This window comes from Myotis lucifugus, unplaced genomic scaffold (assembly GCF_000147115.1).
Source record: "Myotis lucifugus unplaced genomic scaffold, Myoluc2.0 scaffold_462, whole genome shotgun sequence".
Classification (NCBI taxonomy): Eukaryota; Metazoa; Chordata; class Mammalia; order Chiroptera; family Vespertilionidae; genus Myotis; species Myotis lucifugus.
The window spans coordinates 628,246-640,928 of NW_005871510.1; the positions used below are offsets into that span (position 1 = coordinate 628,246).

At 45.4% G+C, this 12,683-nt stretch overlaps 1 protein-coding gene across 1 annotated transcript in view; it reads left to right on the top strand.

The window, feature by feature from the left end:
• Positions 1-126: 126 nt before the first annotated feature.
• Positions 127-12,683, top strand: part of LOC102432047 (zinc finger protein 709-like) — a 27,455-nt gene continuing 14,898 nt past the window's right edge. The window contains 1 exon segment of the mRNA XM_023744406.1: positions 127-169. Within this exon segment, the coding sequence (XP_023600174.1) occupies positions 167-169 (3 nt within the window). The 5' untranslated portion in view covers positions 127-166.

Genomic DNA, 12,683 nt, shown 5'->3' on the forward strand with positions numbered 1-12,683 from the left:
CTATAAGTAGCCGAGGGTCGGGCGGATGCGGCTACGCTCTGTTACCTCCGGGTTGCTCCTCTCCCGTCAGCGGCCCTGGGGTCGCATCTCCCTTGTTCTGTCCTCATCTGTGATCTGTAAGGTGGTGGGAGCTGCAGGAGGGACTCGGGAGGCCCAGGAACTAGAAATGGTGAGTGTGCGGCCGGGCGCGGGGACGGGGAGGAGGGGCGGGTGGAGCCGCCGCGGCGGGACCGTCTCTCCACGGTCAGGTCCGGAGCCTGCGGACCCGAGGCGCCGGGGGCTCCGCTGAAACTGCAGGCCCCTCGGGCTCGCAGGGTGGGGCCCAGCCGGGACCCGGGCGTCCAGTGTGTCCCCGCGGCAGGGCCTTGGGCTGCGGAGCGGGTCTGGGCAGCTCTGCACCCTCATCCCCGCGGCTCCGCAGTCGGTGCGGTGACCACGTGGAGGGTCATTGGGGACAATGGTGACTCGGTCCCCACGGTTCGTGCATGGGAGGAGCTGTGGTCTGTGGGGTCCCCTGTCCCTCCTTTCTCCCCAGAAGGACCCCGTTTTCTCCTGAGTTTTGATGTTTGTGGAGCAGGCTCTCAAGTGCACCCCCTGTCCCCCAGGCCTAGCTCTGCAGCAAATGCCTGCATTTCCAGTCTCTCCCCGGAATCCTAACCTCCATCTTCCTTCTCTGAGTCACAGCATGTTTATCAGCTATTTGTTTCGTGGTGGTTTTCAAACTGTTAAAAACAAAATTCAGCTGAGTAAGTGGAAGGTTAACTGGCTTGATTCCTATTCACGAAAAGGGCTGCATCCCATCTAGGAAATAGAATCTCAGAGCAGCTGTTCACAATGGAAGGCGTTTCCAATAGGCAGAAAGGAAGTGGCTTTGAGAGGTTATCAGTGAAAGAAAAGAGGGGATTGCTTCAGGTAAGGTCACCCTTCCTTAGGAGAAGGAACAGCAGGAGTCTTTAGACAGATTAGTGTTGAACAGCAAGTTGCAGAGTGACTGGGTTAAAACTTTACTCCTGGGAGAGGTTGAAACTGCAGTTACATACAGTCATGCACCCCTGAACCTGGGGAGGACATCCTGACGCAGTTTTGTTGTTTTCAGTTCTCTTACAAACCTGCATGGTGTAGCCTGCTACACACCTAGGCCATATGGTGTAGCCTGTGGGTCCTAGGCAACAAACCTGTGCAACATGCTACTGTACTGAATGCTGTTGTCAATTGTAATGCAATGGTAGGAAGCATTTATGAAAAGGTGCAGTAAAAATGTGGTGTGCAAGGTAGAAAATGGTACATCCGTGTGGGGCACTGACCCTGAATGGGCTCCAGGACTGGAGGCTGCTCTGCAGGAGTCAGTGATTGGTGAGTGAATATGAAGGCCTAGGACGGTGCTGTGCACGACTGTAGACTTTATCACACTGTACACTTAGGCCAGGAAATTTACAAAAAACAGATTCAATCAAGTCCAGGAGGCAATGATGCAATCAAAAGGCACAGTCAACACAGGACCTGTGAGGCTGCTGCCCGCATAAAACAGCATACTGCTTCACAGCAAAGTTTTCTTTCACTAAGTAGTAAGCACAGAAAGATAAAAGGATAGTATAGCAAATACATAAACCAGTTTATCATCATCAAGTATTCTATGTAGTGACCATAACTGTGTGTGCTGGACTTTCATAGGACTGGCTGCATAGGGAGCTTGTTTACACCAGCGTCATTATAAATATCTGAGTAATGCATTTCCCTATGACATTGTGATGGGTGTGACATCACTAGGTGATGTCAGTTTTTCAAATCCACTGTAATCTTTGTTTTATAGAAGGGGTTTTATTTTTCATTAAGTTATAATTGACATACATTAGTTTAAGGTGTACATTATAATGATTTTATATCCTATATAATAAAAGGCTAATATGCAAATTGACCAGATGGTAGAATGACTCGTCTCTATGATGCGCACTGACCATCAGTGGGCAGACGCTCAATGCAGGAGTTGCTCCCTGGTAGATGGTGTGCTCCCACAGGAGGAGTGCCGCTCAGCCAGAAGCCTTGCTTACTAGCAGGGTAGGAGCTCTGCAGCAGCACTAAGGATCCCTCGGGGCCTGCGCCGGGCTGAGGGACCCTTCCCCCCAGTGCAGGAATGTCGTGCACTTGACCTCTAGTTTGTATATATTGTAAAGTGATCATCACAATAAGTCTAGTTAGCATCTGTCATTATACATACTTACAGAATATTTTTTTCTTGTAATGAGAACTTTTAAGATTTATTCTTAGCAACTTTCAAATCTGAAATAAAGTATTACTAACTGCAGTCACCGTACTATACATTGCATTTCCATGACATATTTTATAACTGGAAGTTTGTACCTTTTGACAGCTTTCATCCATTTGACCTGCACCTCACCCCTGTACACCACTCCTGTAACCTCTAGCAACCATCAGTCTGTGCTCTGTATCTATGGAGTTTTTTTTGTGTTTTTTAAAAAATATATTTTTTATTGATTTCAGAGAGGAAGGGAGAGAGATAGAAACATCAGTGATAAGAGAGAATCATTGTTGGCTGCCTCCTACATGCCCCCTACTGGGGTTTGAGCCCACAGCCTGGGCATGTGCCCTTGACAGGTACCAAACCCTGGACCTTTCAGTGTGCAGGCCGACACTCTGAGCTAAACCAGGTAGGGTTGGACTTGTTTTTTTTAAAAGATTCCACAGATAAGTGAGAATATGTGGTATTTCTCTTTTTCTGACTTATTTCACAAAGCATCATGCCCTCAAGGTCCATGAATGTGTTGTTTCAAGTGGCAGAATATTTTTTGCTAATGGCTGAATAATACAATATTCCTCTGTGTGTGTGTATGCACCATTTTATTAAAAAAAATTTTTTTTTAATCCTCACCCGAGGATATTTTTTGGTTAATTTTCAGAGAGAGTGGAAGAGAAAGTAAGACAGAAAGGTGCATACATTTGACCAGAATAGAACCTGGGACCTTTCAGTCTGCAGGCTGATGCTCTATTTACCAAGCCAAACCAGCTAGGGCTTACTTTTTTTTTTTTTCAATAAGTTGACACAATATATTAGTTTCAGGTGTCAAGTTAGTGATTAGACATGTATATAACTTACAAAGTCTAATACCATCAGACACCACACCTAGTTATTAGAATATTATTGACTATATTTCCTGTGCTGTACTTTACATCCCCCTGACTAATTTATAACTACCAATTTGTACTTCTTAATCCCTTCACCTTTTCACCCATCCCTCAAACCACCCCCCCCCCCCCCAACTATCATCCTGATCTCTATGAGTCTGTTTCTGTTTTTGGTTGTTTGATTTTTTTCTTTAGATTTCACATATAAGTGAAATCATATGGTATTTATCTTTCTGTCTGACTTATTTCACTGACTTTAACCTCTAAGTCCATCCAGGCTGTTGCAAAAGGTAAGGTTTCATTCTTTATTACAGCCAAGTAATAATCCATTGTATATATGTACCACTTCTTTATCCACTTGTCTGTTGATAAGCACTTGGGTTGCTTCCATATATTGACTATTGTAAATAATGCTGCAATGAACCTATATTCTTTTGAAGTAGTGTTTGGGATTTCTTCAGATATATACCCAGAAGTGGAATTGCTGGGTCATATAAGGCAGTTCCATTTTTAATTTTTTGTGGAACCTCCATACTGCTTTTCCATAGTAGCTGCACCAATCTTCATTCTCACCAATAGTGCATGAAGGTTCCCTCCACATCCTCACCAACACTGGTTGTTTGTTAATTTCTTGATGATAGCCATTCTGACAGGTGTGATTTGATAGCTCATTGTGGTTTTTTTCCCCCTTGTAATCCTCAACCGAGGATTTGTTTATTGATGACAGACAGAGAGACAGAGAGAAAAACACTGATTGGTTGCCTCCCGTACCGTTACTGGGAATTGAGCCCACCACAAAGGTATGTTCCCTGACCAGAATTGAACCTGAAATCTTTTAGGGATGATGCTCCAACCAATGGAAACAATTGTAGTTTTAAGTTGTATTTCTTATGAATAGTGACACTGAACTTCTTTTCATATGTCTGTTTGGCCATCTGAAATGTACCTCCTCTTTGGAGATGTAGCTGTTCAGGTCCTCAGCCCATTTTTTAATTGGATTGTTTGTTTTGATGGTGTTGAGTTGTATGAATTCTTTGGTATTAACCCCTCATCAGATGTATAAAATATCTTTTCCCATTCAGTAGATTGTCTTTTCATTTTGTTGGTTTCCTTTGCCCTGCAAAAACTTTTGTTTATTTTGGTCTCGTTTGTTAATTTTTTTTTGTTTGCCTTGCTCGAGAAGACATGTCAGAAAAATATTGCTAAGAGAAATGTTAAGGGATTTTACTGCTGATGTTACCTTCTAGAAGTTTCACATTTAAGTCTTTAATCTATTTTGAGCTAATTCTTGTATATGGTGTAAGAACGTGTCTAGTTTACATTTTTTGGCATGCATTGTCGTTTTCCAAACACCATTTATTGAATAGACTTTCTTTATTCCATTGTATGTACTTGTCTCCTTTGTCATACATTAATTTACCACATAAGTGTGGATTTATATTTTGGCTCTCTATTCTTTTCCATTGGTCTATCTGTCTGTTTTTATGCTGGTACCGTGCTGGTTTGATTACTATAGCTTTGTAGTATAGTTTGATATCAGGTAAAGTGGAATCTCTGACTATTCTTCTTTGTCAAGATAGCTATGGCTATTTGGGGTCTTTTGTGGTTTCATATGAAATTTTGAATTATTTTTAACTATATTTTTATTGATCTCAGAGAGGAAAGGAGAGGGAGAGACAGAAACATCGATGAGAGAGAATCGATCGGCTGCCTCCTTAATCCCCCCCCACCCCCCCCACTGAGGATTGAGCCTGAAACCCAGGCATGTGCCCCAGGACCCTTCAGTCCGCAGGCTGACACTTTCCACTGAGCCAAACCAGCTAGGGACACATTTTGAATTATTTGTTCTAGTCCAGTGAAAAACGTCATTGGTATTTTGATAGGAATTGCACTGAATCTATAGATCACCTTGGGTAGTATGGACATTTTAATGATGTTAATTCTTCTTATCCATGAGTATAGTATTTACTTACATTTGTTTGTATCTTCTTCAGTTTCTTTCTTCAGTGTATTATAATTTTCTGAGTACAGGTCTTTTACCTTCTTGGTTAAATTTATTCCTAGGTATTTTATTTTTTATTCCAAATCCATTCTAATCTTATGGGTCTGCCATCCTATATGGGGTCTGTTGTTGACCACAGATTGTTATGTGACTTATGACTGTATTAAGTTTTGGTTTTGGTGATGTGACTTTACACAAGTGATTCATTGTGCACCTGTTGTCCCCTTTTTTAATAGAATAGATGCAAAATTTTAATTGTTTATTATTTTCCCAGAGTCAATGAATGCCTGTTTTTTAAAAAAGTGTATTTTGTTTGTGTATTTACAGGTAGCTATAACCACCTGGAAATAATTTGCATAAAATCTTTGTGCCTCTCTTTCCAGGATCTACTCTGGGAAACAGAAATCCTATGAGAAGTCCTTTGGGTGGTTGCTCTTGGGTAACTTTCTGGATGTTGTACATCAGCCCTGCCTCTCCCCAAGTTTGTCACCTTGAAACATTTTTTCACTTTATTTTAGTCTCAGGTTTTCAATGAATAAAAATGTATGCAATTGCGCTAGCCGGTTTGGCTCGGTGGATAGAGCATCAGCCTGCAGACTGAAGAGTCCCAGGTTCGATTCCGGTCAAGGGCACATGCCTGGGTTGCGGGCTCCATCTCCAGTGTGGGGCATGCAGGAGGCCGCCGATCAATGATTCTCTCTCATCATTGATGTTTCTATCTCTCTCTCCCTCTCCCTTCCTCTCTGAGATAAATAAAAAAAATACTTTTAAAAAAATCATTGCAACTTAAAACAAAGTGTAAAATATTTTCAAGTATTCTGGACACAAGTGCCTATCAGAGAAATAACACATTTTATTATTACATTGCATGTATTAAATTATTGTTTGGCTTGCTTCTTCCCAGTGTGGTTAGGAATATTACAAGGTCTATTATTTTGAGTGAGTCAAATGGATTTTTAGAGCTTAGACTGGAAGTGTTGAAGTATGATTAGTAGTTTATAAAACAAATTCTTGCCATATGAATAATAATTAATTAGCATCCTTTTTTTGAAATGCAATAGTAGATACTTGTGGATTTTTTTGTTGAGCTAGCAACGTGCCTTACCATTTTAATCCCTTCTTTACACATGAACACTGGCTTTAAGCCTGTTTGCTGATTGTTCCAACACAGGCTTTGTGTCGCTTGAAACATCAGTGGTGGTCCAGAGCAACCTCAGGGGGGAGCAGAGGTCTGAGGCCAGGTGCTTTAAGCTAAGGAAGCCCCCCACGCCCTTGAGCCTGCCAAGGGAAGTACTTGAAGGCCCACTGATCTTCCTGGGGAGCCTCCCCCTGCAGGTGTCCTACCTGCTCACAACCTCCATGGAGGGAGCCTTTCAGTGAGAGAAGCTACAGCCCTGGAGAGCTGGGGAAGTAGTGCACCTGCGGGAGGGGGTGATGCCTCTTCTGAGGTTTTAGTTGTGGTCCCCCTGGGCCTGTTTCTAGGCATAGGTTGAAGTTTTGCATCCAGAGTGTGGGTGCAGATTGAGAAAATGTGGGAAAGTCAGGAGTGTGTGTCCTGCGTTAGGGACTGTGACATTGGGAGTTCATTTGGGTCAGAACCTTACACTGAATCCAGCTGAGCATCCCCTCACTGTGAGCTGAAGCCTGAGAAAGGGAGCACGTCTGTTGGTGGAGGCATGTTGGGAGCAGCACCTGGTGTTAGAACCCTGCGGTCGGATCGGATTTGGGTTCAGAAACCTTGGTTTTGAGTTCTGGCTGGGAATGAATTCAGAGCCAAGACTCAAATTATAAGAGAACATTTGCTGAAACCGGTTTGGCTCAGTGGATAGAGCGTCGGCCTACGGACTGAAAGGTCCCAGGTTCGATTCCAGTCAAGGGCATGTACCTGGGTTGCAGGCACATCCCCAGTGGGAGATGTGCAGGAGGGAGCTGATCGATGTTTCTCTCTCATCGATGTTTCTAACTCTCTATCTCTCCCTTACTCTCTGTGAAAAAATCAATAAAATATATTTAAAAATAAATAAATAAGAGAACATTTAATTGGGAAATCACAGAGGGAGAAGAAGTAATTCTTAGAAGAAAAGGAATTAGGAAACAAGTTACAGAGGTAATGGAAGGGCCCTTGGCTCTTAAAAGTGAGAAAGGTAGCTGTTACATGCCTGCGGGGATGGGTGGGTGAGGAGAGGTTGGGACATGCTCCCAGGAAAGAGAGCGAGCTGGGTTCTCTGTCCTAAGGTTTTAGGGTGGGTGGAGATTTTAAGGGAGGTCCCGGGGAAAATCTCAGAATATTCAGCAGCTTTCCAGGTGTGTCCTTCAGGGTCTGGGTCTCCACTGATTGATTGGTTGTGGCCAGGGCACAGGTCATCATTCAATGCAGCTGGTCCTGAGGTCAGCTCTGGCATCGCTTTTCTGGTTTTGCTGCTTTTCTGGGCCTGCAGCTAAAATAGAAGTGTGGCCTAAGGGTTATCTTAAGGGGGAAAAGGTCCGGGGTCTAAACTGCATGGCCAGCGATATGCTACGGGATGAAAGGTCACCCTGGGGATGAGGTCCCAGCCTACAGTTGTCTGTTGCTGGGCATGACCTTCTGTCCCTGACCCATTCTCCTTGCTCTGCTCGTGTCTGTCTAACTGCCCAGCACATTTTCATTATTCCCCAGGGAAAGGAGGTATTGGAGCTCCCAGACTTCATTCCTGGGGTGGCTGCTCAGGTGTCCCTCCTCTGCTTCCCCAGGGACTGTAACCCTCCAGGGGTTCTGTCTCAGCTGGGAGAGTGAAGAATGTGGAACCTTCTGAAACTGGGTTTCCTCTGTCCTGTGGGAAGCAGGCTGCTCATCTGAGCTGAATCCAATGGATGTGTTTCTTTCCTTCAGATCCTTTATCCACTGACTAGGGAAGCCCTTTCACTCTAGTTTCCCTGAGAATGAAAATGTCAGTTGATTGAAAATACAAGGTAGGAAAAAAAAAGAGAGAAAGAGAAATACAAGATGAAAAAAAAATATATCAAGGAAATTTGTGAAAGCAAATAGTTTGTTTTTTCCCCCCTTTTAGGCAAGACAAACTTCAGATGTAAAGTGAATGTATTTAGGATTTCAGGCATTTTTTTTTATCCTCACCTGAGGATATTTTCCATTGATTTTTAAGAGAGAGGGAATGTCAGAGAGAAACATCTTGATTGGTTGCCCGGGCCAGGGAGGACACTGCAACCAAGGTACGTGCCCTTGACCAGAATCCAACTCAGGACCTTTTGGATCCCAGGCAGACTAATATATATTTTAGTCTCAGGTTTTCAATGAATAAAAATGTATTCAATCATTGCAACTTAAAACATATATTTTTATTGACTTCAGAGAGGAAGGGAGAGGGAGGGAGAGACAGAAACATGAATGATGAGAGAGAATCATTGATTAGCTTCCTCCTGCATACCCCCTACTGGGAATCAAACCCAAAACTCAGGCTTGTGCCCTGACTGGGAATCTAACCATAATCTCCTGGTTCATGGGTCAACAGTAAACCACTGAGCCACACCTGCTGGACACATTTTTTTATTTTTAGATTATTGTTAGTGTGGCATGTCTGTAGAGAACATTGACATTAAAAATGGTAACATCATTGAATTTTTAAAAAAATATATTTTATTGATTTTTTACAGAGAGGAAGGGAGAGGGATAGAGAGTTAGAAACATCGATCAGCCGCCTCCTGCACACCCCCTACTGGGGATGTGCCCGCAACCAAGGTACATGCCCTTGACCGAAACCGAACCTGGAACCCTTCAGTCTGCAGGCCTACACTCTACCCACTGAGCCAAACTGGTTAGGGCACATCATTGAATTTTTATGGTAATTGATGTGAAAACTATTAAAACATATGTAGCCGTATCCCATTTTCTTTTATCATTGACTAGAGTCCCAGTGCATGAAATTCATGCATGGGAAGGGTCCCTAGGGCCAATTGGGCCCTTCTGGCTGCCAGCCGGGGGCCCCCTTCTCCAGCTGCCGGTTGCCAGCCAGGACCTTCCTTCATTCCGTGCCATCTGCTGGTGGTCAGTGCAGGTCATAGCGAGCGATCGATCGAACTCCCTGTTGAACTCCCAAGGGGACAATTTGCATATTAGGCATATATATATATATATGCCTAATATGCAAATTCTATATCTCACTCTCCATTCCGCTCTAAAATCAATACAAATATACTTTTTTAAAAACTATATATATTTTATTGATTTTTTACAGAGAGGAAGGGAGAGAGATAGAGAGTTAGAAACATCGATGAGAGAGAAACATCGATCAGCTGCCTCCTGCACATCTCCCACTGGGGATGTGCCCGCAACCCAAGTACATGCCCTTGATCGGAATCGAACCTGGGACCCTTCAGTCTGCAGGCCGACGCTCTATCCACTGAGCCAAACCGGTTTTGGCTATAAATATACTTTTTAAAAAACATGTAAATTTCTAAAACCTCAAAACATTTTAGGAGCTAAACTGTTATTAAAGGAATTAAATTCTAGAATGGCTTCTTAAGTACAAAATTTAAAAAGAGTCCATTTCTGCATTTACTTTAAATCTGTAAAATAGAAAAGTCCAACTTAAAGCTCACTCCCCACATATGCTGATCCCTCCAGTACTTGTTACTCCAGTCCCCCCCCCCTCAAATACAGTTTTGATCATTTCTTAGCAAATGTCCCGACATATACCAAGTCTAGCCACTACCGCTGGATGCTCCACACCTTTGTGGTGGGGCAGGGCCTCAGGAAGTCCTCAGGATGAGGCCAGCAGAGTTTATCAGGCGCAGACAGACCAAAATTTGACCATGTAAAGGGAGTACACAGTACATAGTACAGGTCGTGCCTAGGAAGGAAAAATGGCCCCAGACCTAGAGCCACACAACTCAGTCTGTGCCAGATCCTCCAGGAACCTGATCTCTGCAGGGCTGGCCCACCAAGTATGAGGCAGGTGGGGCTCGGGGTCTCCCTGGAGGGGGAGGTACCCATCAGGCTTGGGGGAAGGTGGGTGGAGTGGCACTCAGCCTTGAGCACCCAACTCAGGCTGTCCTGGATTCTGCCCACCCCTCAGCATGGTGGAGCCACCAGGAGGGGCGTGCTGCTGGGAGTCCAGAGGTGGGACTAGGGCACCTCTCTTGAGGGGGAGGCACCAGTCAGGTTCACAGGAAACATTGGGGGAATGACCCTTTCCCCAGAGGCACACAAATCAGTCACTGACACCTTAGAGCAGTGATGCCGAACCTTTTGAGCTCGGCGTGTCAGCATTTTGAAAAACCCTAACTTAAGTCTGGTGCCATGTCACATATAGAAATTTTTTGATATTTGCAACCATAGTAAAACAAAGACTTATATTTTTGATATTTATTTTATATATTTAACTGCCATTTAACAAAGAAAAATCAACCAAAAAAATGAGTTTGCGTGTCACCTCTGACACGTGTGTCATAGGTTCACCATCACTGCCTTAGAGTCTGCCCACACTCAGGCCCAGGCAGCTGACTCCCCAGCAGTGCGCAAGCTCCACAGGGGTTTTCTTATGTTGTAATTAGCACTTGAACTATTCATTTTTATATATATATCTTTATTTCAGAGAGGAAGGGAGAGGGAGAGATAGAAACATGAATGATGAGAAGAATAATCCATCGGCTGTCTCCTGCACACCCCCTCCGTAGGGATTAAGCCTGCAACCTGGGCATGTGCCCTGAACAGGGCTGTGACCTGGTTCATAGGTGGATGCTCAACCACTGAGCCATGTGGTTTCCACACCAAACTTCATTTTTTGGTGGTTGCCTGCTGACAGCTCGAGCCTCAGCCACTCTTGTCCCTATTGCCTCCCACTTGAACAAGCTGATAAGAAAGCCTGGGTGGTGTCTCCTGTACAGCAGGCAGGTGATTCAAACCACAGAATCCCTGCCTGTGCAGAACTCTTGCCCAGGACCCATCTTTGAAGCCCCACATGACCACACCAGGCTCCATTTCTGGCTCTGAAGCCAGGTCTCAGCTGCTTGAGAGGCCAGCCCAGCCCTCCTGAGACCTCTATGTGAGTCCTAAGGCTTGTCCTGCTCTCCTGGTGTGGGTGTGAGGGGCGTGACACACCAGCATCACTCTCATCCACACCTGTGCAGGTGACCCTTTGAACTTGCTGCCAGGAACAGCACATCCCAACATACCACCTTTGTGCGTCTGTCTTCTGTTTCTCAGACTTGCTGACCTGTGGCTGCTGGGTGCCGGGCGGATGGTGCTGGGAGCTGTGCTGCCCCATGTGGCATTGCTGAGCCTGTTGCGCCTCACTTCTATGTACCAGAGTGGGAGTTTTCATGCATTTCTAGGCAACTGGCAGGCAGAGTATGGTATTGGGCCCTCTTTGAAGTGGTTCTGGAATCATTTGCTCTGGCTCTGCCAGTTAATAAATGTTTGACCAAATTTAGCAGGCAATTTTTTTTTTAATGGTGAAAAGGAGCTATTTTTAATAAAACAGGGTAGACCAACATATCAAAAATGCCATTTGGCTATGTTCAGTATATCCAGGAATTTACACAATAGACACATTGGAGTAATCTATTTTAGTCAATACATACTCAAACTCCTTTAAGTTTTAATCTTATCGGAAACACATATTTCACATAGTCTTCTTCCTAGTTAAGCGAGACATCTGAAGAGATTTCATAACGATGCTGAGTCTGCGTTACCAAGTTCTTACGTAGTCAAGGGCAAAAACAAGCGTATACAATTAAAGTTGTCAGACTCCATTTACATGTGTTTTAATCTAATCTGCTTCATTTCATATTAGCCTGCATCTGGATTTCATTTGCTTTCCTCCTAAAAGTATTGTAGGTCACAGTCACCAGTCCTCTGGGTTAGGAAAGTTGGGCCAAGTTTACCATCACGCACACCTTACAGTTGTGAGCAGTACCCAGCCTCGGGGACGCCGAGGGACCCCCGGAGCGCCAGGACGCCCTGAGCCCTTTTAAGCCGCAGAGGGTCCCCAGCGCTCACGGCGCTTCTGGCTCACACGCCACTCACCTTCAACTTGGCTCCCGCTACGCACAACGTCCACCTGGCAGAGTCCTGAGGCGGTCCAGGCGCGGGGAGCATGGAGCTGGCAGGTTGGGGCACACCCTGAGGGCGCCCTGCTCCTGGGGGGGGGGGGGGCGGGGGAGGTGGACCACAAGAACGCACCCCCTGAGCACGGCGACAGCTTTGGCGCCGGATGGAGAGCCCCGAGCCCCGGTGCCCCGGGCTCAGCGCGTGGACCACGGCCCCACACGCCACAGTTCCACGGGTCCCCAAGGGCTCTGCTTTCAAGAACTCAAACCGAGAAGGCATTTCGGTGCCGAACTGGGGCGCGCTCCATCGTAACCCCGGAACTAGTTGGGAAGAGAGGGCCAAAGGGGAGTAGGAGGGTTACTAGGGGCCGCAGGAAACCCTGGGCTCCGGTGAGCTGCTGGGACAGGTGGCGGGGAGGTGGCACCCCCGCACAGGGAAACAGCGCGGGGGCGAGACCGGGGAGCGGCTGCTTGGAGAAGGTTACAGCCCCACACG